This window comes from Nipponia nippon, unplaced genomic scaffold (assembly GCF_047370975.1).
Source record: "Nipponia nippon isolate SJK-2023a ecotype South Korea unplaced genomic scaffold, ASM4737097v1 scaffold_3, whole genome shotgun sequence".
NCBI lineage: Eukaryota > Metazoa > Chordata > Aves > Pelecaniformes > Threskiornithidae > Nipponia > Nipponia nippon.
The window spans coordinates 7,321,132-7,348,968 of NW_028262347.1; the positions used below are offsets into that span (position 1 = coordinate 7,321,132).

At 43.1% G+C, this 27,837-nt stretch overlaps 1 protein-coding gene across 3 annotated transcripts; it reads left to right on the forward strand.

Moving 5' to 3' along the window:
• The first annotated feature begins 1,469 nt into the window (after window positions 1-1,469).
• Window positions 1,470-27,572, forward strand: PROSER2 (proline and serine rich 2). Of its 3 annotated transcripts, XM_087767383.1 has the most exons (5): window positions 1,470-1,696; window positions 3,150-3,319; window positions 11,193-11,408; window positions 22,615-22,870; window positions 23,768-27,572. In XM_087767383.1, the coding sequence occupies exons 3-5, from the start codon at window positions 11,229-11,231 to the stop codon at window positions 24,757-24,759; spliced, it is 1,428 nt and encodes a 475-aa protein (XP_087623509.1). In that variant the 5' UTR covers window positions 1,470-1,696; window positions 3,150-3,319; window positions 11,193-11,228; the 3' UTR covers window positions 24,760-27,572. The 3 variants fall into 3 exon arrangements, with proteins under 3 accessions (XP_087623509.1, XP_087623507.1, XP_009465563.1); XM_087767381.1 differs by lacking the exon at window positions 3,150-3,319; XM_009467288.2 differs by lacking the exon at window positions 3,150-3,319 and having other exon boundaries at window positions 1,473-1,696; window positions 22,615-22,867.
• The last annotated feature ends 265 nt before the right edge of the window (window positions 27,573-27,837 follow it).

Below are 27,837 nucleotides of genomic sequence, written 5' to 3' on the forward strand. Positions count from 1 at the left end.
ATATGTAGTAGACACCACTCCCACTTCGCTCCTTGATGAAATAAGGCGCTTTCCTCTCCTGCACTGTTGTGTAACAGATGTTACACGGGACAGTCATATGATCCTGTACCAAGAATAAAAAACAGAGGTGGGATTCATAGAGCCTAACGTTAGCAAGTTATAAACTAAGGCCTCCAGTTGAGAGAGACATGCAGGACTCTGGTCAGGCTTCACCACTCTACAACCACTGGAGACACGTTTCCTCACAACGTCATCTGTCCAACCTGTCTTAAGCCAGTGGAGATACCCTCTCTCTCTTGACTGTAGAACGACCAAACAGCTTAGATTAGCCACCAGCTTTACAATAACCAAAAATTACCTAAGGTAAATCTCTTTTTGGGATCTCAACCATTTGCTCTCTTTCTGGACACCACTCCTGCAGCTCTGGAGGACACTCAAGAGAAAGCTGCGGATTGGGGATGGTCTTACCATTTCCCAGCCCTCGCTGCCCCACATTGCACAGCTCCCCGGTTCTGCTCTGCCATCTATTTTGGCTAGGGTCGCATCTTTTTGAAACATCTCCATCTTCCATACTTTGAGGTACTTCCTGCTCTAGGAGTATTTCTGCCACCACAGCATGGGGAAGAAATAACGATTTCTGAGAGTGGCTTCAAATTTTTACAGTGTAATATAAGTCAAATTGTTAATTTGATGGCTGCCGTGGCCTTGCACAATGAAGGAGGGAGAAGACATGATTACTTGATAAATACCAGTGAGTGTGTTGATATATTAGCAATAAATAACAGTTCAAATAGACAATATTTGTTATTGAGCTGTTAAACATACAGGGTGGCACAGATTAACAAGGCATCCAAACCCCTTTCTTTTTTTCCTCACTGAAGACGCAGGCTCGGGCGGGGAGTTGGGCCAGTCATTTTCAACCCTCTTTCTTCACCTTTTTTCCCCTCAGCATTTCCCAGTAGCTCAGCGGAGGGACAAGCCCCACAGACACCAAATCCAACACAATTCATCCCTCATGATCGGGGCCGCCCGGAGGCGCCAGGGCCGGGCAGGGCTTTACCTCAGGGCTCCCAGCCGAAGCCAAAGGCATCGCCTTCCCCCGCACCCGCTGCGGGCCGTCATGGCGCCCAGCTGCCTCCCTCCCCGCCCTCACAGGGTGGCTGTGGAGACCCACGTCCCCCACTCCGCGCACACCGCTGTGGGGACACCGGGGACCGCTCCTCGGCGGAGCCATCCATCTCAGGCAGCGCTCAGAAGCGGGAACACGCGTTTAAACCGCGCTCCGCGGGGGGGTCTGTGGCAGCACAGCGAAGCCCCTCAGACCACACCGTACGGCGCGCTACCGCCCTCGGCCGCCTGGGAGGGAGGAGTACCGGTCTCATGCCCTGCCCCGAGGACCCGGGACAAAGGCGACCGTCCCGCCCGGGCGAGGCGGAGCCGCGATCGGCCGCCGCTCCCACACAGGACGAAGCGCCCCGCCCCAGCCCGGCGCGGCGCCTGTCGCTTTAACCGCCCGCCGTGGGTGGTGGCCGGGCGCAGTGCGCATGAGTTCGGGACCGGTTGCGCGGCAGAGCCCGCGTCTGGCTGGCACCGCCGGCCACCTGCTCGCTGCCGACCTTCGTCTGGGCTCCTTCCCGCTCCTCGTTCTGCCCTCCGCCGCCCCGCCGGGAGAAGTGCGGACTGCGCCCCGCAGACGGTGAGTGCGGGCTCCCCTCCGAGGGCTCATCTCGCCCTGCGCCGCGCTCCGGCTGAGGGGAGCTTCGCTTCCCGCCCCGTCCCCGACTCCGGTGCCCGTCTCCCGGGAGCGGGGGCTGGCGGCCAGGGGAGCCGCAGGCGTGAGGCGATGAGCTCCCTCGGCTCTGCCTGCCCCTGGCTCGCTCTTCCTCAGCGGTCCCTTCGGGGAGAGGCCGCGGAGCGGTCCGCGCGTTTGTCACCCCTTGCTAAGAACGGTTCAGTATTGGGCTTCTTCATGGATTTCTTCAGTTCCGAGAGCCGCGGTCGGGACGGCGGCTGCTCCGTGTGTAGCTGCGCGGGTTCCGCCCCGCCGCTCTCCGGGCTCTGGGCGGGCTGGGAGCTGCCCGCAGCCCGGTCGGCGGGAAGGGGCGGCGGGCACAGCCCGGAGGGGTGCTTTGGGCTGGCTTTGGCTCCGCGTACGGCGGAGGGGAGGAGGAGAACCATGAGCTGACCGCTTCCCCACCGTACGCGAGGCGCAGTTTCCTAGTATTGAGCTGTGTTAAGGTTTATTTTCCTTTTTTTTTCCCCTTGGATTTATTGTTTTTCTCCTTCGTATCCTGTCTAATAACAATTTGTGTGTGATAATTGGCGACTTAAAAAAAAGAAAAGAGGGTTAAGGAAAGGTTTCATACCTGTGCGTTGTTAAACTTTGGATGTATGGTGTTACTGACTAAGGGTGATGGGAAAGAGCTGTCTTATTCCTCCTCATTTTCTGACTGTCTGCAATTTAATGTTACCATTGGAAAAACTGTTGGCAGTAGCAGATTCTAGTTCAAAATACTTTTTTTCCCTATCCTGTGTCAGGTGCCTTTTCCATCTGGAGATGGTAAGCCTGAGATGGCTGGTGCTTCTTCAGATCATAATCTTAGGTAGTTCGGGTGAGGTTTAGTATATGTAAGAGAAACCACAGCTTTAAAAACACTCTGGGGATTTTCAGTAATCCGGGATCTCAAGGGCATGTTTCCTGAATAGTTTTTGGTTTAGTGTGGTACTGGGAGGAGGTGGCTGAAAGTGGAGCTCTGTTGTGCTTGGTCCTGTGCGCGGGTGCAGCAAGAGATGATTCCCGCGGTAACAAGCATGCGGATGACATAGGAAAGAAATTTGGAGGAGGTTGTTTATCTTTCTAAAAAATTTTTCAAGGATTTTAACCTATAACAAGTATCAGAAAGGTAAGTAACAAGTATTTCCTTTCCCCTTTCTTTTATGAAGGGCAGAGAAGGAAAGGCTTCTTTCCAAACCCTAAAGCATAAGGCTTAGTTTTAAAAGCTTTTGCAGTTTCTGGCTTAGGCTAATAAAAAGGTATTATTTTAAGACTCTTCCAGAGATTCTTGACTAATGTAGCATTGCAAGTGGACTTCCTTGCACAGGTACTACTATAAAGAATAATGATTGTGGTTTTTCTCCTTCCTTTGCAGTAATTAGTGCTGTGTAAGGAGGGAGCTGGTGTTTAAACAGTAAAAGGGAAAAAAAAAAAAAAGAGTTGCTCACTTGGATCTCCAAGAAATGAAGATACTAATTATTTCTCAGAAATGGAACAGATTTTTTCCAGCTGTGTGTTTCTTATCAAGGATTTTTACAACAGAGAGTGAGTAAAATGAAGTTTTATGAGTAGAAGTACAAGTAATGCCTGACATTGGAGATTCTATGTTACATCTCTATTTTGTCAGTAGTAAAACTCTTCTCCTTTTGTTGGCCATAGTTGCTTTTTCTCTGCATGCCTCTGAGAGAAATATTAACCAAGAATGTTGGCGGAGGGGCTTGCTGGTTGGATATAGTAACTGGAACAACTTAAGTCCTGAGCAGTTGACAAGTCTCAGGCTGACTGACCTTCTAAAATACTGGAGCATGAAAATAAATGAGCATATGAATGTGGCTTTCAAAGCCAGCCAGACAGGCTGTGTCAAATACTGCTACCAAGTCCTCCCGCCTCCTTTTTTTTAATTAAAAAATAAAAGCAAGGAATTTTAATTTCCAGTGTAACTTACTGCCTAAAGATACCCTTTCCAACTGGTTGTTATTGATTATCCCTGTACCAAGGAAAGTCCAGGGCAAGACTTCACTGCTCTGTTTTGCCAGTGCTGTTTTCAGCTCTGTTTGCCTTGGGCAGGCAGACCTTTATGTACTTACATAGGAATGAAACGTGCATGGAATCAGCTGCTTTTTAAAGTAAACAGCTCTGCTTTGTGCTTCAAATGTCTTCTGCCCTCCTCCCTATACCAGCATAGCAGTCACAAAAAGAAACATAGGAAAGCAATGTAAGACCCAGCTGTGAGACGGTGAGGCTGAAAATGATCTTGCTGTCTTAAATACTTTGTAAAACAGGATTTGGTTCACCTTTGCTATGACTGTAGCAGTAGTTACATAATGAAACCCTAAACCCCAGTGATGCTACACCTGTAACAAGACAGAAGTTGACTAATTATAGAGGAGTCTGTGCCTGAAATTGTTTATGTACATTTCATGTTTCTGAAGTGTTGGCTGTCATAGGTAGCACCACACCTGTTAACAGGGGAGACTTCAAAAGAGTAACTTTAAAAGAATTGGACGCTTTCCTTCTTGAAATTTGGATAAGGACATTTGAAGTCAGCGGAGACCTCAGCCATCACCTGGATGTGTTTAAAGCCCCATATAATACCAGACTAGACAGCTCTGGGTATCATATGTAGTTTTCCCACTGAGCAGATACTGGTCATCAAATCTCAACTGGAGAGTACAAGTGAGAGCCTTATTATCCTTGGATAAGATGTTAATCTAAAGAAAAGTAACTACTTGTCACTGGCTGTAGTTTTATTTTTAGTTGGGGCAGGGAAGGATTCTGTAGCTGTAAACACATGGGAAATGTGAGCACTTCAGGGATCCTTCTCTGGTGATTTAACCCACACCTTTGCCACTGGCCTTCTTTGCTTTAGGCAACAGGATTCAGCTGAAGCTGCTGGTGATGTAGTGTACTGGGAACAGAGTTTACTTGCAAGGGATAAGGCATGTGAGAACCTGCTTCACAGATTTCTCCTGAATAAATTCTGTCTTGAGGCTGGACCAGTGTGCTTAGTTAGCGTTGTCAAATCCTGCATTGGTATTCCACTGTCTGTTTTAGAAGCAGCAGCATTCCCCAGACACTGCAGAGAGGATGATGAGCTAATCATGATCTAGGCTTTTGCAAAAGGTTTCTTGTCTTGCATTGGCGTAGTTGCCTTCAGTAGGTGACAAAGTTTCTATAGTGTCTCAAAAAACTGAAAAGGCTGTTCTTGAAAATCCAGAAAGACTAGATAAGAATAAAGCACAGTATCGAACCCTCTTTTTCTGGTATCTTGAGGCGTGGATTAACGTGGTCAAAGGTGTGACCTTAAGCATTGTTTCTGAGCAAAGCGGGATTCAGAGAATTCAATGTAGTAACTGAATTATTACTTAGGTGATGAAAATGTTGGTTTGTGATTGTTTCCCTTCTTTTTAAGTGGTTGCTACATTTAATTTGAGATCCAATTCAGCAAACCATTTAAGCGTGTGATGAAATATCCTAGTGAAGTCAGCTGGATTTAAGTTTTACTGAATTGGTGCTGTGCCCATCTAGTTCTTTTAAAAACTTATGTACACAGGATTAATTATTTCACTGTTGGCAGCTCTTACAAATTCTAGTGTGAGTTGCATGAATGACATCCAGTGTGTTTCTTGGGGCTTCACCTTCCAGATTTAGAGGACTGAGAGAATCTTTGTTTTTAGGTTTAAAACTAACGGATTTTGTAGCTCTCCAGCCTGTAGAGGAAAGTTTTTGAATTGTCATGAATGCACCACAGAAACCAGAAAGTTTAAAACACAATATTGGGGTTACTTGCATTAAATTCCCTTGAATTCTGGGAGTCTTGTGTGGTTGTTAGCACTCTCATTACTTTGGTTGCAGCTGCCTGTCTGTCCTGGGCTGCCATGCTACCATGAGAGTACCTCGAGTTCCCACTTTGCTAAACATTGTTCAGACTTACTTGACACCTGTTCTGAAAATCTCAATCAGAATTGATAGCCAAGAAAGCGTCTATAAAAATGCTGTTGGCCTGGCTCTTGTTTAGAGGACCATACTGCCGTAGACTGGGGGGGTGGGTTTTCTGTTCTTTTTTTTTTAATGGTCAGCATTTCTATTTGGCTGGTTGTAGTAGGGTGACAGTCCCTCTCCAACCAACGGCAGGAGCGTTTCCTGGTTACTGGATGTTAAATAGCTGTGGCTGTTTCAGACGGACAGGATTTTTCATGAGCAGATAAGGAATGTGCATCATAGTAAAATGCATTAGCACATTAGCATAAGCATCTACGCTTATTATATGGAGAAGAAAAGTCAGAATTTAACTGTGCTGGCCGGTTTTGGTTTACCTTGGTTCCTAAAGATCAAGCGTTGTTGATTGTTACTTCAGTTTTGTTTTGACTCTTTCTGTAAGAACAGCTTACAAATTTACTGTCTGATTCTGGAGTTTTTATGTGCTCAAAGCAGTACCTCTTTGGACATCCTGTGTGCTCCTGCAGTAATACAGCAATGCCTCTCCAGACATCCCATGTGCTTCTGCAGTTAGTCAACTTGCCTGTGAGGTTTGTCCTTTGTAGGCAGTGCTCTCACTTAGTCTATTTGTCTACCAGAAACCTTAAATCTTACTGTATATCACAAGAGTAGGACATGGGTTACCTCTAAAGCTCAAGGATTTACTCTCTATTTCATATACTGAAGGACATAAGAAGAATTCAGTTGCTGATAGCTCTGTTCATAAGGAGGAAATCATCCACCATACTGGATCAGTTAGTTTTGAGGACTTTGTAACATCAGTAGCCCAGTGAAGACATGTCATGACCCAGTTGGTTTTGTTTAGCTGTGATCTTGCACAGCAGGTTCAAAAGTATGTCGCAGGAGCACTTAATACGAGGAAAAATTCATCAGGCTATTAGACACAAATACCTGGCCTGTTTTGAGACGCCCTGTGGTCTCCTGACCACAATGTGCAGGAATCTAAATTAATTCCTACTCTCTGCTTGCCTTGTTGTACATACTCTTCCCTCAGCCTCTGCTGTGAACTGTCAGAGGCTAATAGAGATACGGGTCTCTAGTCTGCCCCTGCACCATCGTTTTTATAAAACCCATCCCACAGTAACACTTTGAATGACCTCAGAGTACTTTAAGGTGTTTTTTCCAAATGCTTAACTCTCCAAGCTCAAGCACTGCCATGGAGTGCAAGACGACTGATGGTGTGCGCAGAGCTGAGTGTATGCATTGGTATGTCTGTATACTGACAGATTAAACAAACCTGGAAGTTCGCTGGCCAGTTCTTCTGTTTCGGTTGTGTCACTGAGAAATAGCTGTTTAAGAACAGGCAAAGTGCGTGTGTTGCTCAGGGTACAGTCTAGGCTTAGAGATCTAGCTTAAGAAATGGTTCATGCAAAGAGTGTTCTAGAAATTGTATGTATAGTGAAGGGAGGGAGAGACTGATATTGTGCCCTTTTAAAAATGTATGATAACCTTCTAGAAATTGTCAACTCTGCTTACCTTAAATATATTGTGCAGTAAATGGGATGATGCTGTCTGTTTGCTGGCTTTCAGCTCCTGGCTTATGTAGTGGTTAACTTTTAGCCTCTAAATGGCTTCCATTTTTTGTGGGATTGATCTTTTGCCTATTAAGCTAGTCTTCAAAAAGAATTATTAATAAACAATTTTTTCAATCTCCTGCTACTGCAGAAATGGTCCCTTGTAGATGTTAACATTGAACTTCAGTGGAGAAGTAATTTTAGTCAGCAAAACTATAAAAATACCCTTTTTAAAAGGACAGACCACACCTTATCTTTGATGGCAACTTAATACAGTCTCTCTCAATTATGTGCCTCTGTCAAAGCAAAATTAAACCGTCGGAGGTAAATTCAATGTTAACTTCAGAATATTTCAATTTCCTCCTCCTGCCCTCTGACAAACGCATGATGTGTGAATTGTATTCTTTTAAATATCTCATGAAGGCTAGCTCTGGTGTAGCCAAGAAGTGATCATTTCAGCTGATAGAATCACGGCTGCCCTAAGATGCATTTTTGATTTAATATTTGGGATATTCTCTCCAAATAGCACTGTTCCTGTCACACTTCTGCACTCTTGTGTCATGGTCTGATTTTTTTTTTTATTAATCCCTAATGGTACAGGCACACATCTCTTAAACCGAGCAAAAAAAACCCCACTACAATGCATCGAATAGACCAAGCAACAAATCCTGTTGCGAGCAACTTTCATATTTAATGTGCCTCTGAAGGTCAGGAGGAACAGCTGCCTGTTGTCCTGCTGTTCTTGCTCTCTCTGCGGATGGTTACCATATTTTTGAACCCTTGCTTGTTACCTAGGCAAACCTACTGAAACAGGCAGTGGGGTCGTCTTGAAATTCCTCAGATTCTTGGCTATTTCTATCTTAAATCCATAAAGTCTTTCAGTTCATAGAGGGGACATAAAAAAGGGTGAAGGGACTTCTATGTTAGCCATGGTTAGGAGGGGAATTTGCCTGTAAAGCATGCTGTATGTACTGCAGCAGTGCAAGGCAACCTCACATCACCAGCTGTAGCTGCACTAGGCACTGTGCAAATATGTAGGAGTTTCTCTTAAAGTATAAAAAACAGCAAAGGGGAGAAGAAGTAATGTGTACGACTGGGTTATGATCTTATTGATGTGTACCCTTGATGTGTTAAAAGATGATAGAAGGGAAAAAGATCTTTCCCCCACCCCCTTTCTGCAGGCTCACAGGCTATTGTGCAGCTCCCGAGCTTTTCTGAAGTAAAACCTCCGAAGAAGCCGTGGCTTACAACGCAAAAGCAGAACCAGTGCCGTAATGCTTGCTACTTGATCTTGTGTGGGTGGCTCTCTTCGCCAGTCGCAATCGCTGCCTTTATTCATTGTTCAGGAGCTTTGTGAAACATCTGAGCTTGAGCTCCAAAATGAGTAATAGGAGCTTGCCGGAAGCAGAGTTGTTTGTTGTTATTTAGAACTTGTGGCTTTAAAGTTTATTACTACTGAATCTGGGTGTTCCTGCTGTCCTGGATGCAGATAGCCCACTGTGAAGCCTAGACCTGGTTATGCTAAGGTTTTGCTGTTGGAGAAAGCAGAACAGTACTCTTAAATACCTTCTTCTCCCTCAAAGTTTTGGCCCATTAATTGGTAACTTGGATTAATATCTTCATTTGGTTAGCCTTTAAATGTGAGTCTTGTCTATGATATCTACTGTAATCTGGAGCTATGACCTCTCGTAATGTAGTCTATAAAATGTGCACAAAGAGTTTTGAGTATAATTCTAGAAACCTAGTAGTTGTCTATAGTAAATCACTGAGGGACTGAACAAACGTGGCATGCCCAGTTTATACTGAGGACACCTGGATAAGAATTGATGCTGCAGCTTAAAAGTGCTGATGAGAAATAATGCTCACCTTATGTTGGATGTCAGTAGGAGTACTCACCTCTTGCTGGTCCCTCTTTAGAAAAATACTCTTTTTCCATCTGAACATCACCTTGAAAGTCATGGGATGAAATCTGAAGTCAGTGGGAGTTTTCTGTGGATTTCAGAGGAGTCAAGATTTTCTCTGATAGTCTTGCCTTCTGAAAATGATGTTTATTTTCGTGTGTGTGTTTGTGTGTGGCTATTCAGTGCCACAGGGTTGGTTGTAGATGGAGCTGCTGTTGCAGGATATGTTCTAGACTCAGGCTGCTCTTCTCCAGTTTAGCTTTCTGCAGCATAGCTCTTCGGTTTGAGCCTGGGTACGTGGCAATCGGAGGTACAGCAGCTGCTGCAGTGCTCTCATGTCTGCCTGTCTTGTGATTCTGAAAACCGGGACCAAGAGCATGTTTCTACCTCTGTGGCATCCCTTAAAGACTATTATCCTGAGGATGCAGTGTATCTTATTTTTAGCTAATATTATTAATAGAAGAAAGGAAGAATGTTCTCTTTATGTCAAGGCTAAATCTTAATTGTTAGACCTAATGTTCCTAAGAAAGGCTATCAGATGCTTTTATTGTGACAATCCAGTACTCTCTTTATGTGGATTGTGCGTCCAAGACTCGCTGGACTGCAGCCCAGCTGCATCGTGTGGGAGCCTTCCCACAGGACACATGTTGGTGCTACGGCATCGGCAGGGAGTGTTCGTAGGTACCTCTGGTAATGTCATAGCTCTCTGCTGGGAGGAAACGATCAGTGGGATGGAATTGTTGCTCAGTATTGGCAGATGTTATCTCACTGCTATGAAACGCTAATCAGCTTACCAGGAGGCTCTGGTTTCTCAGCCCTCAGCTGACAGGGGTAGGGAGGAAGGAGAAGTAATCCAATTGAATTGGAAATGCAGACTTGACTTTGCTTCTCATGTCGCCTCTCAAACCATAATAAAGGGAGAAGCACTTGGGAAGCAGGACCATCTCATTTCATCTGTACAGTGTCAGGGTAATGGTATCCAGTTCCCAGCTGGTTGCGTACAGCATACTACCTCAGAACCAGCTGTTTTGAGGAATACATCACTGCTGTTTCCTGATCGCAGGCAGGGTGGGTGAAAGGATGGGCTGTTAAAGAACAAGGCAATTTCTGGTTGCGAAGGATGTTTTAACATATTGGAGAGGGAGAGATGAGCTAGGTTCTACTTTATTTCCCTCCCCCTGTCTGTGCTGTTAGTGTAAAAGGATGACTTTTGTCTTCGTGGTACTTCGAGAATGAAGGAAGAAATTCTGCCAGGGTGTTTTGGGAGATGACGACAATTCAGAGAAGTATTGCAGAACTGAGCATGAGGATAGCTTAAAAAACTGGGGGGCTTTGCTCCAGTAAGTGCTAGTGCATTTGTCTGTTCCAGTAAGCATCTTCCAAATATACAAGTACCATTTCTTCTTGGCTGAGTGAAATAAAAGCTCTGTAAGCTTTAAAACACAATTTTGCTATGTAACACAATGGTGCAAAAATGGCATTAAGTTCTGTTCATGGATCATTCGCCAGAAGTAGTCGGCATAGAGCTGCTTCGGTAACACACGAGTTAGCTTCCTAACACTGCTGCAGTTAACTGGATTCTGTTTCCCTCATGTGATCCGATAAATAGAATTCTTGTCTAAAAGCTAATAAAAGATGAAGAAGTTTGAACTGGATCAGTTGGTATCTCAGCTGATGGGAATTTATTACTGTTAATGATGTGCCATAATGGAAAACACAAGCTGAATCTGTAGGACAGGTATGTATGCGGGGTCCATGCTTGTAAATGTAGACATCTGGTTTGGAAGCACATGAGATGGGTACAGGACCTTGCTATGCTGGATTTTTAAAGTCACCTTTTAGAATAACTTTTTTAAAAGGTGCCCACAGGTGGTAGACGTGTTCTAGAGCATAAAGATATGCCTGTTAGTAACTTGTGTGGGATCTTTTTTACTATTTATTTTCCACTCCTTTTAAAGGATTTTATAAAACATTTAAATATAACACGTTGTTCTTTGTTTTCAGAAATGAATAAAGCTAGCAGCCCTACGTAATACGCTGATGGCATTCTACGCTGCGTCAGGATCGATAAGTCAAGAGGGTGTGATGCCTAGAAATCTCCTCTCAGATTCTCCTGAAATGGCATCCGAAATCTCTCCAAAGCACGTGCTTGGGAGCATGGAAAGGGGTGGCAGTGTGGAAAATCGTGGCGGCCAAGCTAGGTGCAGAAATCTTGCCTTGGTAAGTGTCTAATGAGCCTTATGCTTAGTGATACAAGTTACATCAGTAGATTGGTTCACATCACAGGGTTTTTTTTTTTATTAAGCGTTTATTTTTGCCATTTCTAGTCCAAAATGGTTGCTTGTGGTCTTGTTTGTTAACAAACTGAAAGGCCAGAAATAACTACTCTGATTTGGTACAACAGCTTGTTATTCTGGTCTGATTGTCTCTGAGAGCTTGGAGAGTGCTTCTCTTTGGCCATTCTCCGCAGAGAACCGGGAACGGCAGTAAGGAGCACACGTTACACTGGGCAGCTCGGTGCAACCACCTGCACGTGGTGCACAGTTTGTGCACATCTCTGCCCTCACTTTAAGTAGCTCGTAAAGGAACTTAAGGATAGTATTGGTTCTATGCGCTGTTTCTTGCTTAAGCTCCTTGTTGACACTACTGAATGAAGGTCTCTGCTTATTCCACCTTCATATAATTAGGTGAGTAACAAATACGTCACCATAAATAAAGCTGTCTTCACATCAGTGAATATGAGTGTGTGGCCATTTAAATAGTATGTGAGTAATTGAAGGAGTAGGATGCACTTCTGCATTTTTCCATTTAGCAGGATGATTCAGGCGATGAACTCAACAGTACTGTTTGTACTGTGACAGGCTAAGCCTAGAAAGCAGGTATGGTTCCTTGCACGTTTTTTTTATCATCACAACCATTTGAAAAGCATCCATTTTTAGTTGAGGAAAGAGCACTTCAGTAAACATGCTTTCCCTAAATGGGAACATAAATCTGTCTTGCCTTAAACATGGAATTAGGCTTTCCATATCTTTCCCTCTGCCCTCCCTGATAGCTTCCTGTTAGTGAAGTAGTTTGTTGCTGTGAAAGAGTAAGTGATGAAAATAAGTTGGCAAGTTGATACCTGTTGTTTATCTATATAAATAGATATGCTATTATTTATCTGTGTAAATAGATATGCTCAGTGTTTTGTGCTACTTCGTGAGCTTTTTGGAAACTGAGGTAAGTCTAAAGATGTTCCTTATTGGTTGTTTCTAATGAAAATACAACTCGGTTAATATTCTGCTGTATCCTTCAGGCAGCTTGTGTTGCTAGTTAAAACACAAAACAAGTATTACTAAATTTAGTCCCTTAACTGTTCCTGATCTGCTCTAGAACAAAGTTGTGAAGGGTCAGGGCGGGGGAAGTGGAGAGAGTAGCCAAGTACACCATTTGGACTTGGGTATTTAGAATATGTTTTTCATTATATGAAAACTGATTGGCTCTTAGAGAATTACAACATAATTTTATGCAGAATTACAAGTTAATTTTATGTGTTACTCTAACTCCCATTTTCCAGGTTATCAAACTAGTAGCCATCATGTTCCCGTGGGTTTTATTCTTAGCTGCGGTAGCAGGCATGGGACTGGTCATTCGAAAAAATCAGCATTGAATAACGAGGCTATGTATAAATCAGTATGTTTGTGCAGTCTCACCCTGAGTCTGCTGTGTCAGAAAATGACATAGATTCCCTTAGTCTAACTAGATCTCACCATGTGATAACCCATATGATGATGCATCAGCTAGAATTGGAATCCCTTCCTACTCTGTAATGCAGTAATTTATAGATGGAGTAAAAGCTGGCTGCAGGTTTAGGCAATTCCCATCAGACCTGTGCATCAGCAAAAGAAGTTCCCAAAGCCTTGAGCTTGTCTTGTTTGAGCTTGTGCATGAAGAAAGCGAAGCGTGTACTGACAAGTTTAATTCTGGTGCCACAGATCCCCTTCCATGACTGTTCCTCCAGCAGTATAGTAGGTGGCATGTCCGATAAGGCTGGCATGGAATAACAGCTTGGGGGATGGAAACCTTTTTCAATAAAGGCATAATGTCAGTTTCTGAGTTTGAGAAGGGGTCTGTGGTGAACTGAATGTGAAGGAAATTCTGCCAATTGTGACTGAGTAAATAGGACGCAAGCGCTGCTCAGATCTTTGTGATCTGATGTAAGAAAACAGTATTGTTCCACTGGCTGATACCTTTTGTCTGTTCAGCACTGACACAGGCTTTAGAAATCCTCAGGATAAAGAGCAGTATTCTTAAAATATTACTTTTTCTATATCCTTGTGTAATTGTGTATTAAAAGCATGATTTTCACGGTCCACTAAGCAAATCGGGATTTGTAAGAGGAAAAGCTAGTTGCTGGAACGTGCTCCTAGAGACCTTAACTTCTTGCTTCAGTGATTTTGTTATAGAAGTTCAGAAGATGCAGAAGCTTTGACGGCCTAACGAGAAGGAGGGGATAGATAACTTTGTGTAGACAAATAATTTCTTATTAGACTGATTCTGAGAAAGGAAGGGGCAGATTTTTAGGCACACTGGACTTTCTTAGCCTGGAAAAACAGAAGCAACTACAGACTTGCCTGCCTCTTTGTTTATCACTTTGCTGGGTCTGTTCACCTAGAGATACAACAAGGAAAGTCAGGGTTGACTTTGATTTTTTTTTTTTTTTAATGGCCTTGCAAAGGAAAGAAGTGTAGCAGTGCTTTTTGTGACAGGCCTGTACTCTGCAGGCTTCTTCCTACTCAATTACAAAAAAAGATGCTCTTAAGCCTCTCTGTGTCAAATTACATTAGTCACTAAATATAACCTTTGTATTGCATCTGTGGAATTCAAACAAACCTAGGGATGTGATAATAGAGACAAACACTTGGACCGGTTTTAGCCTACGCTGACTGCTTAGAGCTGGTCTGGCTGACTGTTGGCTGTTACTGCGTGCGAGCACTGGCAGTACTTGCTGTGGAACTGGCTGTCGATTTAGGAATGACTGGGAGATGGACATGAATTGCCGTGTGCCAAAAAGGTCTTGAAATTCTCTGTGTGTGATTCTTACCAGTCAGCTCTTGTCAGTTCAGTTGAATTTTGCCAGAGTTCTCAGCTGTTTCTTAACTACACAACAGTGCTTTTAGTTAATCTTTCACAACTGCAGTCCTTAAAGCCAAATTTTTTTTTTTTTAAATGGAAAGCAAGGTGCTGATGTACTGTCTTGATTGCAATAGAGTTTTCCTTATAAATGACAGATGTTCAGGTCCGGATTCAGGCTGCCAAATTTATCACAGCAGCTGAAGACAACTACAAGAGCCTACATTTAGATGGGAGGAATGTTTGCCTTGATATTTTCATCTCACGCCAACTTTTTTATATAAATTATATATATGACTTTTATATAAGTTCTTATATATGAGGACATGAATTTGCACATATATTGTGGTTTCTTTTTAATGAAGGTGGTATCCATACATATGCTTGGCAAAAGGATGAGACAAGTGTACCTTCTTGATACATGGAATTGGTTGCGCTATCCAAGGGGGAGGGTAAACAGAAATGCTCTGTTCTGCTTGGCAGTTCTGACTTCCAAAACCCATTCTTGAGTGACGCTCCCTGATATGTGATGTAAGAATTAACTTGCAGTGAAATACAGTTGCAGCAATTTACAGACACTTAATTCAGAGATAAAGCTAGGTCTTAGCTTTTTTTGAAACAATTTGTCTTGTTCCGTTGGCTGAATAGGCACAGACTGACTTGTCAAAGCCAATCCTTTTTCAGTGTTTCACTCTGGTAATTGTACTGTGTATCTATTCTCAGCCATGAGTAATAGCTTTAGTTTCTAGGTGTGAATAACATGCTAGGACAATAGTATCATCTGTGAAAATCATACCAGAAGGTGCTGGTTGTACCCAAAGTGAACTGTGGTACTTGGAACTGCACTAGTAATAAGCTGCGTCAGTGCCTTGGATCTGTTGATACGACTTCAGTACTATCACCTTCTGTATCTGAACGTGTCTTACCGAGTGACAGGTTTGAGGGATAGTGAGTTCCTTGTTACTCTCAATGGATCATGCTGTGGGGTTTTTTATTTTATTTTTGCCTTTGGTTCAGACAGATCCTCAGTTAATGCCACAGTTCATCACCACTCTTTTTGGGGCAGCGGCGACCTCTAGAATTTGGTCAAGTGACTGACTATTTCCTTTGGTCTCTAATCAAGTGGCTTAAATTGGCAGATGGCCATGATTCTAAAAAGATGTCTTGCTCATTCCATTTGTTATTTCTTCAAATGAGCTTCCTGTGTGGCTCTAACAAGACTTTAAACCTGGTCACTGAAGGTGGTTAGTCACTACTGGACACCTTGTATAGTACAGTTGACATTTTGAACATGGATTACATAGAAAAGAAGAGCAAGTATCTTGTGAGTAGTCTGACATGCCATTTAACTCAGGGTTGACCTGGTTATTTTGTAGTTATGATGCCTCTTGGAGCCTAAGAATTAGTTGCTATGACCTTTATCCCTTTTGGATCAGTACAGGTAATTCAAATGCAACAGACCTGGTTTTGGAAGTGCACTGTGTTACTGTCTCTTTGCCCTAGCCTCTCTGAAGAGGTCCTGGGATTCCAGTGTGGTTTTAGGAGTTACTGGAAAAGGACAGGTTGTGTGTCTGTTAGCCCACTGCCATGTTTTTCTCACAGTTTGAGTGTGTAGAGTCTTGTGATGCTGAGCCACACTTCAGGTACATTCAAAGGAAAGTCCTGAGAAGGACTCCTTTCCTAAGTCGCATGTTTTTTTCCCCCTTCACAGTGATACTCTGCAGGCTTTACTGTACTACAAGGTCTTTCACCATGTCCAAGTACTTTGCCAAATAATAATACACAAAAAAATCAGAAGAATTTTTGACTGATACTTTCTATGGATGCAGCTGTCTTTGGGCAGGTGGAAGCCATTCCTTACAGGGTGTGGAGAGAGCTATGCTATGCTATGCTTCATCCCCTTTAAACTGATATTAACATGACTTGGAAGCAGAGTGCCTTAGAAAAATAAGAGTCATTTTTCCTACCAGCAGGCCAAGAAGTAGAGAGGAAGAGGGGCTTGAGGAGTGCTTACTTTAGACCATGAGTGTAGAACTAAGGTAAAGAGCCTGACTCCTAGCAAGGGATGACCTTGCTGTAAAATGTGCTAGTGAGAATGTGCATAGGGTGCAAATTGTCTTCAGGAACTATAAACTGCATCATTCTGCCTCAAAGTGGGATCTGGCAGATAAAGATTATTCCAGCAGGTAGGCAGCTCTGCTCTGTAACCCTCACTGATAGGCATTCCTGAACTTCCAAAGTGGTTTCTTTGTAGTCCACTACTTTCTTTCTCAAGGAATACTTGGATTAGAGTTTCTGTAATATGAAAGCCAATTGTAACTTGTCTTGCATTGAGTGCACATAGTGGTCAACACTTTACGTATTAAAATACATACAGGGCTGTGTCTGCCTACCACCCGTTCTTCCCTGTTTTAAAACATAACATGCTTCATTCTTCCAGCCTTCCTGCGCAGCTAAACTCTCAGCATTCCTTGCTTTGTTCTGGATCCTGTCCAGCTTGGCTGCATCCTTTCCGAAGTTCAGCGACTGAATCTGAACTCTGTGTTCCAAATGAGGATGTGCTGTTATTTCATCACCCTGGTTAATGTATCCCAGAATGACATTCGCGTACCTGAGCAGCGCTCTTTCCTCTTTACGGCACTTAAGCTGACTTGCCACTCCTTCTGTCTTGCATTGCTACTTAAACATTGTTCATCATTCTATATTCATGTGTTTTTCAACTGAATTTCATCTTATGGACTACCAGCACACTTACATGGGTCATGAAGGTCTCGTGCTGTCCTACCTAGTTCTTGCAGCAACATCTTCCAGCACAAGGGGATTAACAAATACTGAGTTAATTGTATACTGTTAGTGAAATATCAAAAGTTTAGAGGTATAGGGATAAACCTGTTCAGGACTTGTCTTGTTTCATTGTACAATATATGATATGTCGTGCTACTTCTCAAAAACAACATTCTCTTGCCTGCCGCCCAGTTACATAGGTACGTTGCAGTAGCTTCATCTAGGCATAGTTTCCTTATTTGTCTGTGAGTGTATTTTTGGGGGGCCATGTCATAAAGCCTTCAAATCAAGGTATATAGACATCTCGTGCTTATACCTATTGGCCAAGTCAGTAGCCCTCTTGTGAGAAATGAGATTGGCGTGAAATTACTTGATTTTGTAAAAACAGCGTTAGTGGCTTTTGTCTAAAACTTCTCCCAAATTTTATCAGCCTTGTTCTACAATAGAAATTAAAAGGAAGAAGAAATTATAAGCTGATCAGCCTAACTTTGAGAACCAGAGAGGTGTCTTCAGGGTTTATGTAGATCTTGCATTACTTTAGGTTCCTTTTTTAAAAAGTAGGTTAGAAGTAATTGAATCAGTTTATGACATCAGTTCATCTAGTTTATTTTTTACATACTTCTAGACCATTTGTTTCCTCGCTTATAACCTATTGATTGTATGCTTTGCTAACTATTATGAAGCACACAGGTACAATTACATTAATAAACTGAAGCAAACAACATTCAATATTATAGTTGCCTTCACCAAATGAAATGGTGGTATCAAAATCATCAGACAGTGGGTCGTAAAGGAAGTACTTTTTGACACAGCACACAATTAAACTGTGGAACTCATTGTCACAGAATGCTGTGCATGCCAGCCATTAAATGGGCTTAAACGATAAGATGAATTCTTGCTAGAAAAGCTCATTAAGTGCTATTAAGTACACAGAAGCGGATGCAACTGGGAAGACCCTAAGCCATTTATTGCTGGAAACTCAAATGATGTAGGGAAGAAAAATATAAATCCATCCAACTTACAGCAATAACCTTCCCCCAACCCTGTTCCCCTGTCCTGTGCATTACTGGTGGCTGAAGGCAGACTGCTGAGCTAAATGGACTTTTTGGTCTGATCTTGTGTGGTAGTTTTTATTCTTATCTGTAATTCACTTGCTTCCAACTTGAGCAATGCAGCGGTACAATCCATTCTGTTTCCCTTTTCTGTAAATATAATCAGAGGTACTTGCCTTTTTCTTCTGTGCTGAAGCTTTTGTACCTGTTCTGATTGTGTTCCTGCATGCAGGGCTTTCTTCCCCCCCCCCTTTCTTTTTACAGGTAGAGCTGCCTGCCTTGTTATTAGCAGGCTGAGGCCTAAGTGGTGCTACGTTGGTCTCTTCCTCCTACATACTAGAATAATTTGCTCCCTTCACGTTTTTTTGAGAAGCATCCAGCCACTTCTTTCCCGTGGAACTGTGCCTATTAATTCTTTGGCACTGTCAAGTGATTGATGATGAATCAGTTGAATCTGCTGTTCTCCTGGTATTTTGCTAATTGAAATGTAACTGCTTGACATGGGTAGTAAGATTTGGTTCTCTAGCAGTTTTCAGAAGAATTTTTTTTTTTTTTTTAAAAACCACTGCAGGTGTCTCGGGATTTCCCCTGCTGGTTCTGTTTCTGTCAAAGCTGTCCTGGTCGTAGGATTCTAGGTCTGGATGTGATGCTGAGAATTGCTTCAGATGCATGTGAAAAATTGTGGGCCTCTGATATTAAGTCACTGTTTTGGATAGGTAGGAAAGGGATCTTTTCTGTAAAGCAGATTCTGTTCTTCTTTTCTTTTCTCTTTTTTTCTTGTTTCTTTTTTTTCCTCTTTTACACCAAAGACTGTCATAATGGACTTTCCTGTTTGGCGTAAGCAGGAAATGTTTGGCTGTATAGGGATCTAAAATATTAATGCCAGCTGAACATACTCAGCTATTTCAGCTGTTTGCATCCCAAATTTCTTCTGTCCAAGCAGTCTTTTTAATCCTGTTAAGGCACAATTTTCAAGTTTCAAATTTAGGCTGTCTTTTGACAGTATCTTTAAAGCCAGTAGTGTTAGGTGTATGTGAGATTTAGTTTTGGGAGGTGTGTTTGTGTATTAAGAGTAGGGAGTTGGTGGAAAGTATGAGGGGAATAACTCGAGTAGCTGAAAAGACTCTGCTTTGTTAAAAACCCAGATTCTTCAAGGAGAAGGGAGGCCTGGAAAAGCAGCCCGGAAAGAATCTGACCTGTTCCAGGACTCGGAATATGTGGAAAAAGAACTAATTATGAATAGACTTGGTAACCTTAGTTAAAACTGGCACCAGTTGACTACAACAAAATTCCTCCCATCTTTCTGAATGCTTTACTATAATATAAGTAATACAAGTGGGCATTTTATAATACACCACTGTTCACAGACTAGTGGTAAAGCAAGTCACTGCTTGCTTTATATCTCTGAGCTCCTTTGGTTTGACCAGCTTGAGTAGGTTTATTTTCACTGTGCTCGTGTGTCTAAAACGGGATTATTTCCTTGTCTCTCAAACTGAAGCATGCCTTCCCTGAGGGGGTTTCTAGCCAGGCTGGATGCCTTGCATCTCCGTATGGTGACCTGCCACAGTGCTGCCTGTTCCCTAGAGCTGCTGTCTTTTTTTTTTTTTTTCCCCTCCCCCTGAGGAAATGTGGCATTGGTCATCTTGAAGGAAAACCACATGAGGAAAGAGATCAAAGTGCTAACTGAGATGAGGTTGGCCTTTCAAATCTAGGTATGCCATTTACTTCAGATGTATTTGCAAAGGGATGGTTAGTCATTTCAGATCCTTCACCTAAAGGGAAACTGCTCATTTCAGCAAGATCTGTGAGGGGTGATAAGTCAGGCAGAACTCTGCTGACCAGTCCTCCTGCAAATCTTACGGGGCATGGAAAAGTGCTCAGTCTTGCAGCACAAAAATGGATGGAAGGAAGGGCTTCTGAAAGTCTCTTGCTTCAGTTCACATGCTGTTTTGCTCAGCTCTTGATCAAATGAGTTAAGCTCGTGTGGGAGCAGTTGTTCTTTTAAATGAACAAAGTGTGGTGCAGTCATTTCTGTACGGTACCGCACTCTGGATCTGCTGCCACCATGAACCTCTTAAACACAACCCCCTTTTTTTCCCTTTGCCGGGGGAAGTCTGGCTCTCGCAATGAGCTCACCCACAACAAAAGCTTCGTGGAGTCCTGTTCAGCTCCAGCTAGGACCTACCTAACAACGGCTCCTTTCCTGTCATTCTCTTGCCTACTAGACATAGCAGCCGTATGAGTATTTGGGTGGGGAAGGAAGGAGATTGCAACATCCATTAAGAAAAAAAAGAAGGCTTGTCTGTCTCGCACTTCTCAAGTGCAGCTGTAAAACTTTCCTTGGCCTTTGAAAACCGAGCTCTGCCATGTGGTGGGTGCGAGCTCTGGAATACGTCAGTCTTTGAAGTCAGTGCTTTAAATAGGCAATTCCAAATGGCATCCAAATTCAAGCTTTTGTAGCGGTTTTGCTACAAGCTGCAATAAGTTACTTAGTCTTGCCATCCACAGTGCACTGTCAGAATAAGTTACAGGTACCCACACCTCTGCCAGCCACACCACATGTCGCCCAGTCATTACACCACGTTCACCCTGGTGACAATAAATCTGAATCTCTAGAAATGTAGGTGTAGAATGAACCTCTTGTTGAAACCAACTTTGTATTTCCCTACAAGACTTCTGTCTTCTGTTCTAACAGAAAGCTGTGCCAGCTGTGATTGAAGACTGTGTTCACGTGTTTGCAGCCACAGATAAGCAGTCCTGTCCTGAAGTGTCTGAACTAAGAATGGCTGAAAGGCTGCGTGTCTGTGTTCTGTATTTCATTCATTTATTTACGGGGAAAAGGTTCTGCTGGCCATACAGGAGAAGGCAACGAAGAGCCTGAAAGCATTTATTTTCTCACCTGTAGTGTTTTGAGTGCTTAGAGACTAACTGCCACTTGGTACAGTGCAGCACTTCATAGTTTTTAATCTATAGGCATTACTTTTCTGCAGAGGTACATTGTTCTTTTTAACGCCAGGGATGGGAATAAAAGCTTTGTTTGCGCAAGGAGCTGAGTTACCAGGTAGAGCTGCACACGGTTTTTTCTATTCTAACCTAATGCAAGATGATCTGAACAGGCATGGTGAGTTTGAAGCAAGTTGTTCTGCCCTAGCAAGAACGTGTCTACCTCTTGGATATTTGCACCGTATGCCTCTATGTATTTACCTAAACTCCCCCAGTCCTCCATTGAGAAGTAGCCTTGTTACCTGCATGCACAATCAGAGGGCCTTGGAGAAGTGAAGAGTAGAGATGAGAAAGGAAACTGTCTTGCCTTGCTTTGCTGGTGCCTTCTTGTTAAGTTACTGATGGCAAAGTTTCCAGTATATGCCTGGTGGGAGAGAAATTCAATCCAGAAAAGGGAAAACCTTCCTTACTTTTCAACAATACTTAGTTACATTCCAGAACTTACACAGCTCTCTTGGGAAATGTCTTTCCTGTATCCATTGTCTTAATGTAGTGCCTTTCCTAATCATTCTTTGTCATCTCCAAGCTTCTGGAAAAGTGAGTGTTTCCCAGGGTGTAGGCGGAGGGAAAAGAGTTTGCACATTGCTGCCTAGCTTCTCACAGTGATATTGTGTTAATAAAGTTAATCAAGAGCACTGACTCAGAAAATGAAGACTGGGTAATCCAAGTGGTTATTTGTCACTTCTGTGGTCTACAGGATTGTTTCCTGCTGGAGAAAATACCCAAGGCACTTGAATGCTAGGGAACACATCTTCATACTTATTCTAAATTTTTCCTTTCTGTAACTCAAGGGTAAAATCTTTAGAAACCCTCTCACTCTTTATTATTACTTCTCTGTAATCTACTGCATAACTCTGGATAACTCAGAGATTGCAGTGGTAGAGCCAGATTTCAGCTCCAGCTCTGCCTCTAGAAGCCAAGTCCCACTTTGGTCTAGAGCAAAAAGGGAATGAAGCCATTTGTTGGACTGTCCTGAATGCACCCTTTCCCTCCCGTGCTGCTCCCAAGCCTTGTCCCTGAACCTGACACAGCAACTGAAACAGCTTGCTCCAGTTTGGAGGCTGAAGAAGCTATCTTAACCCTTGTAAAGGCACAGGTGTGGAGGGGTTTTTGTTGCTTGTTTGTTTCTTTCTAGTCTGCTTTTATGATCTTTTAGCAATTTGTTCTGTCCAACTCAAATGGACACTTGTCTGCTGAACTGAAGTTAGGTACTTTAAAGGATGAAATACCAGTTGCTGTTCTTCAGTCAAAACTAGTGCACTGTAAACTCCTGGCTTCCCTGCCTTGTAGTGGCTGAAGGCCTCTTTGGGAAGGGATGAAACAGCAAGCAGGAGATGCTTCTGATGTGACTGCTGCCTGTTTCATCCTGCCCCTTTTGGCCTTTGAAAAGGGGTGCTGCGTTTGCTATCAGTGTACTTACCTGGACTCACCTGTAGGGTGTTAATCTTTCTGGCTTTTTTCTTTTTTCCCCATAGGATGATGATAGTCTGAAACACTTAACTCATGAAGAGCAGGATGTTCTCATGTTCTTCGAGGAAACCATAGATGCCTTAGAAGATGACTTGGAGGAGCCGGTCCTACGTGACAGTGGCATCCACTGTCAGTCTCCAAGGTCAACGGAAGAAAATGTGTCCAGTCATTCAGAGACTGAAGATATCATCGACTTAGTACAGTCTACACCTGAGAGTAGCGACCACGAAGGCCCTCCTAGCAGAGAAGCAGAACCAGGTAGCAGTATTTCTTGAAAGTGTGGGTCTCCCTTTGACCTAGCCCTGACATACTCCAGTTCTCAACAGAAACAGCTAAAGAAATTCTGTACCTTCCTTACTATGTCAAGACGAATCTGTTACACATCAGGAGCTCTAAGGACCGTGATTTTAATTTGACTTGACATTTCTGAAATTCCTGATGTTAGTATAACTTTTTTTCCCCTCATGGAGGTCATGCATATGATTAAGTTGTTGGACTGCTATCTCGGTCCCCTTCCCGGTGACTGAGTTGTAACAGAACTGAGTATTATGCAGAGTCATCGCAGCAAGGCAGACTAGTGTTCATCAATGTGTTCACGCTCTGCTTCTCTCTAAGACCTTTTAAGACTGTCTCTAAGAGTTTTAAGATAGCAGATTGTTTGTAGTGTTACATTGTGTGGGACTGAAAGGCACACGATCCTATCAGTAAGTTTGTGACAAGATAGTGTATGGCACGTTGTTTTCTTCACCCTTCAGAGTTTGCTCTCTTCGTTTTTGGAGAATGGATTTATCAGCTAGTACATACAGTGGGATGCAATGCATCCACTCCTGGCTGTTATAATAAATAAGAATTGCAAAACCCTTATGGAAAAAGCAGCCATTGAAACACAGGAAAGCTAACATGCGGATTGTGAATGAATGGCAGAAAGAGGGCTTCTAGAGAAAGCATTGTAAATATGGTGATTTGAACTACAGTGTCGCCTACAAGATGCCATTGCTAGGAGTTCAGTTACAGTTTCTTCAGGCAACGTGGGCTGAGTTTCAGTTAGACAGTTTGGGGGAGGGGAGTGCTGATGCTTACTAATCCTAGGTGAAAGAAAGCCTTATATTCTGCTCTGTGTGAAGACTTAACGACATTATTGCTGCTTTGTCTTTTAAGTGTTGGATGCTACCTGGAGAACGGAGAGCCCTAAGCCAGCTGTACCTGCTGACATTCCCCCACACCCCCCTGTACCACCACCATCGGTACCTGAGACGCTTCCTCTTCCTCCTCCACCCCCTCCTCCAGTGCAGCATCCAAAATTGCTTCGCTCTGTCCCCACTCCGCTCATCATGGCCCAGAAGATGTCTGAGCAGCAGATGGAGAGCAGGGTGCACTTCCCCACTGCCCTCAAGGAAGGGAATTCTGACAGGAAGAAAACCCCAGTAGCCAATGGTGATTATTTTGTGGCTCCGAAGCACCCTCCTGCGCCTGCACCCAAACTGCACCGGTTCCCGAGCAACATCAACATCACAAATGTCAGTGGCAAAGAATTCAGTGAGACCATTTCAAAAGCAGCAGTTAACGTCCAGGAGCGGAGAGCTCAGGTGCTGGCCAACATAAATGGAGGAGCTTTTCTAGCAGCTGAACTGGAGGAGAAGCTGCAGAAAAACGATTTCTTGTCACGTAACAGAAGTTCTTCCTTAAGGGATCTCTCCTCTGAGCAAACACGGTACGAGGCCCTGGCGAAACTTGGCCTAGTTAAGGGAAAGCCAGCTCAGGACCAAGTGGACCATGCCCCAAGCACTCAGCAGCTTGATGTGCAGCCCAAACAGGCAGACGCTGTGCCCAATGGATATCAAAACATCCACGATATTTTAAAAAGTGAGCCCAGCCCTTTCCTTCCTATGGGCAAAACTGTAACAATCAAACCAGAGGTAGCCCTTGCTGCTAACAAGGTCAGCAGCGCACAGCAGAACACAGCAAAAAGTTGTAACGATTATAAACAACCTAGCCTAAACCTGGATATGAGGAGGAGATCAGGTTCGCTGCCTAGACCTTCAGGATTTCGATCCCAAGGGATAACGGTAAAGTTTTCTGGCCGTGGCTCAACAGAAGAAGCTAGGAGAGAGGCACTTCGGAAACTGGGACTACTGAAAGAGACTGCGTAATTTGGATGGGAATATTTTGGCAACGGGGGGGAAGTCATAGCATGGCTTTGTGCTAGAATAGTCCCAACAGGATTTGGATCAAACAGATTGGAAGAAGAAAGGGGAAGTTCTCTGCTTCAGACAAGCTAAGGAGGGACTAGATACTGTGGAGTGACCACTCGTGTTTATCCCAAAGGACTGGCACCATGTATGGTCATGTACAGCGAGGGGTTTCGCCTCTTCTTCCTACAGAGATACTCATCTGTTGCTCTTTGTGACTAAGAGGAATTTTATTTAAGTAATGATGGACTATAGCAGACAGCATCTTGTTAATGAAGTGTACAGTGCAGTATTGTTGTACATAGCAAACTGAATGGCAAATCTTCCTTTTGCTCTTTCTGAAGCCAAAAAAAAGAGCTGCATTTGTCTTGCCCACATGTGTATGTCTGTTTGGGGGAGCTTGAGATGATGTCAAAACTGAAATTTCTGACCAGCGTGACACACTTCCATGACTGTTGTCTGTATTATCTGGCTTGGCTTCGCTTCATTCCCTACCAGTGGTGGAGTCTTCTGCTTCCTTGCTCTGTGCCCCCTTGACTCAAGACTGTACAGAGGGTGGTTTCTGTTTTGACCTTCTCCTCGACAGAGCGGCCCAGGCTTTGAGCGGGTGACTGCATCGCTGTGCTGCTTCGCTTGAAGTCTTGCCTTTCTTCCCAGCCACCTGCTTCTTGGTCACGCTCTAGCAACCTACGTGTCCAGTGAAAGGCACCAGTAAGCCTCAAGGATATGCACCATGCGCTGGTTTTTGCACTGACAGCCAAAGTGTCTCCTGACAATCTGTGACCCCAACTGTTCTGTACCAGTGATGATCTTAGAGCAGAGAAGCCATAGGAACAAGTTAACTTTGTACCAAATGTGAGAACCTTATGTCAAGTCTTATCTTTTTTAGGGTTCCTGTGAAGAAACTGTTACTTTTTGAACAGTAGCTGTACTACACTGAATAGTTTTAAGTTCTGTTACTTCTAAAAATTGTCATTTGATCTTCTTGTAGTTTGATAGCCCTAATAATCCTATGTTCACAGCCTTATTTGATTCTGCCCTGCAGATGCATAACAGAAGTTGCAGCCAAAATTCTTGCAGGCTAAGTGGAGTTACAGGAGAGTGCTGTATGTAAGAGCACATCGCTCCTGAATGGTCCGAGTTGGCCTATTTTGCCTTTGTTCAATAGACATGCTTTTAAAGATGGTCCCAAAATATATTTGTGCATTGGTATGATTTTTTTCTTTTAATATGGCAAAGCTGCTCTTCCACGTTAAAACTCCTTCCCTGTTTGTACACCTGAAAACATCCAGAATAGCCATTTTAAAATCAAATGCCAAACTCCAGACCCTCTAAATTTCTTATTGTTATTCCTGCATGTTTGAGAGTTCTCAGTGTTTTGGTTTTTTTTCTAAAGGGAAAAACTCACTCTCTGCACTTTCTAAAGCCTCAAGCAACCCCCTCTTTTTCCCAAGAAGCTGAGTAATAAACCTTGGAGAAGAGGAGGGGAGCGGCTATAATAGAAACCGACACACCCTTCAGCGAGGAGCTCTGATATAACTGTGACAAACAAGTTTGTAGTTCTTGTGATAAAGTATTTCAAACTTGCTGAGCTGTACTTGTAAATGAAGCTGTCATGAAGGAAAAATCTTTGCGCCATTTTCAACCTGCCTCATAAGTTAAAGTTTTTTGGTTTTGTTTTGTGGTTTTTTTTTTTTTAAATTATCTGCTTGCTGCTTAAATTTTTAATTGTGTTCTTATGGTATCCGGCTGGTTCTGTTATGTAGTTATTCTTTTCAGCCTTTTCACTGGGTAAGTGATCACGTACCTCATTGTGACAGGCATACTATACATAAGCAATCAGTAATTAAAATACGTGGCCATTCCTCAGTCTGGCAAAGCACTTACGCATGCATAATCAAATGTGAGAAGTGCTGCTGAAACAAAAAAGGCTGCTTGTATGCTGTAAGTAAAGCACATACTTATTTTGCTGGGCTCTGAGTCTGTAGTTCTAAATCAAAAAGACAAGGAAGCCCATAAAACACATCCAGGCACCTGCTTCAGTGCAGCCTGGAGTGGAGTCCTACATGTGGGTGATGCATTGTAATTTATTAGCATAACCTGATAAGTAAATTGAAACGTTTCAAGACCTTTGTGCTTTTAAAGCAAATTATTCATTATAAATGTGAAGTGTGTACAAAGCAATCTTCGCATCTCATCATTTCTTGCCAGCTCTTCTTTTTCAGTTGTTTACAGCTGAGAGCCCATGCTAAGCAAACGGGGGGGGGGGGGAAACCCCAACACTAATTGTTTCATTGAAATTCAGTCCCATTCAATAACTCTGTAACATAACCCTATTTAAAAAAAAAAAAATTAGAAGTTTAATGTATAAAGTTGCAGTATGCTGGATTAGCTGGATCATGTTCTTTCATCCTTTGTGCAGGGCTGTGTCCTCAACCAGTGAGAAGTGAGTTAGATCTTCATTAGATAAACCAATTTCTGCCTAGTGAGGACTTGGAACGAGGTATTCATTGTGGCCCTTCATGATAGCAAATATCCTACTGGTAAATTCTTCTCTGTGCCTAAAACTGTAGTAAGTAAAGCCATGTACTAAATGAAGTTAAGAGCCTAGCTGCTAATAACCTGTATATAAATTTAGCTCTGTTTTGTGTATCTTGTTTTGTGTGTATATGTTGCTGTGATTTTTATTTTTTTCCCCCTTGTGTTAGAGGTAACTGTCTTGCACAAATCTGATAAATCATCTATTAAACTGGGATAAAACCAATGACACAATGGCTGATGGGAGGTGGAATTTTGTTCTTTGTCACCCAATAGCACGCATCTTTCTTGGAGGAGGGAAGTGACTTTAATGGCTAATATCAGTTTAATAACATGTCTTTTTGCAACTGTGGGTGTGTGTGAGCCAGAGCTCAATCTTGTCACACCATAAGTGAAGGAGGGGAAAAGAAAAAAGGAGGATTATGTCTGTCTTCTGTCAAGAGACGTGTGTTCTCACTGCTGGGCTTCAGTACCTGTGACCAGGGTCCTTGCAGGAATGAA

What these genes read in the sequence shown, in the direction of transcription:
- PROSER2 (XM_087767383.1), top strand. Translation starts at nt 11,229, where the DNA reads ATGGCATTCTACGCTGCGTCAGGATCGATAAGTCAAGAGGGTGTGATG. An exon ending in GGTGCAGAAATCTTGCCTTG is followed by an intron (nt 11,409 to 22,614) that starts GTAAGTGTCTAA and finishes TTTTCCCCATAG; the next exon opens with GATGATGATAGTCTGAAACA. An exon ending in CAGAGAAGCAGAACCAGGTA is followed by an intron (nt 22,871 to 23,767) that starts GCAGTATTTCTT and finishes TTGTCTTTTAAG; the next exon opens with TGTTGGATGCTACCTGGAGA.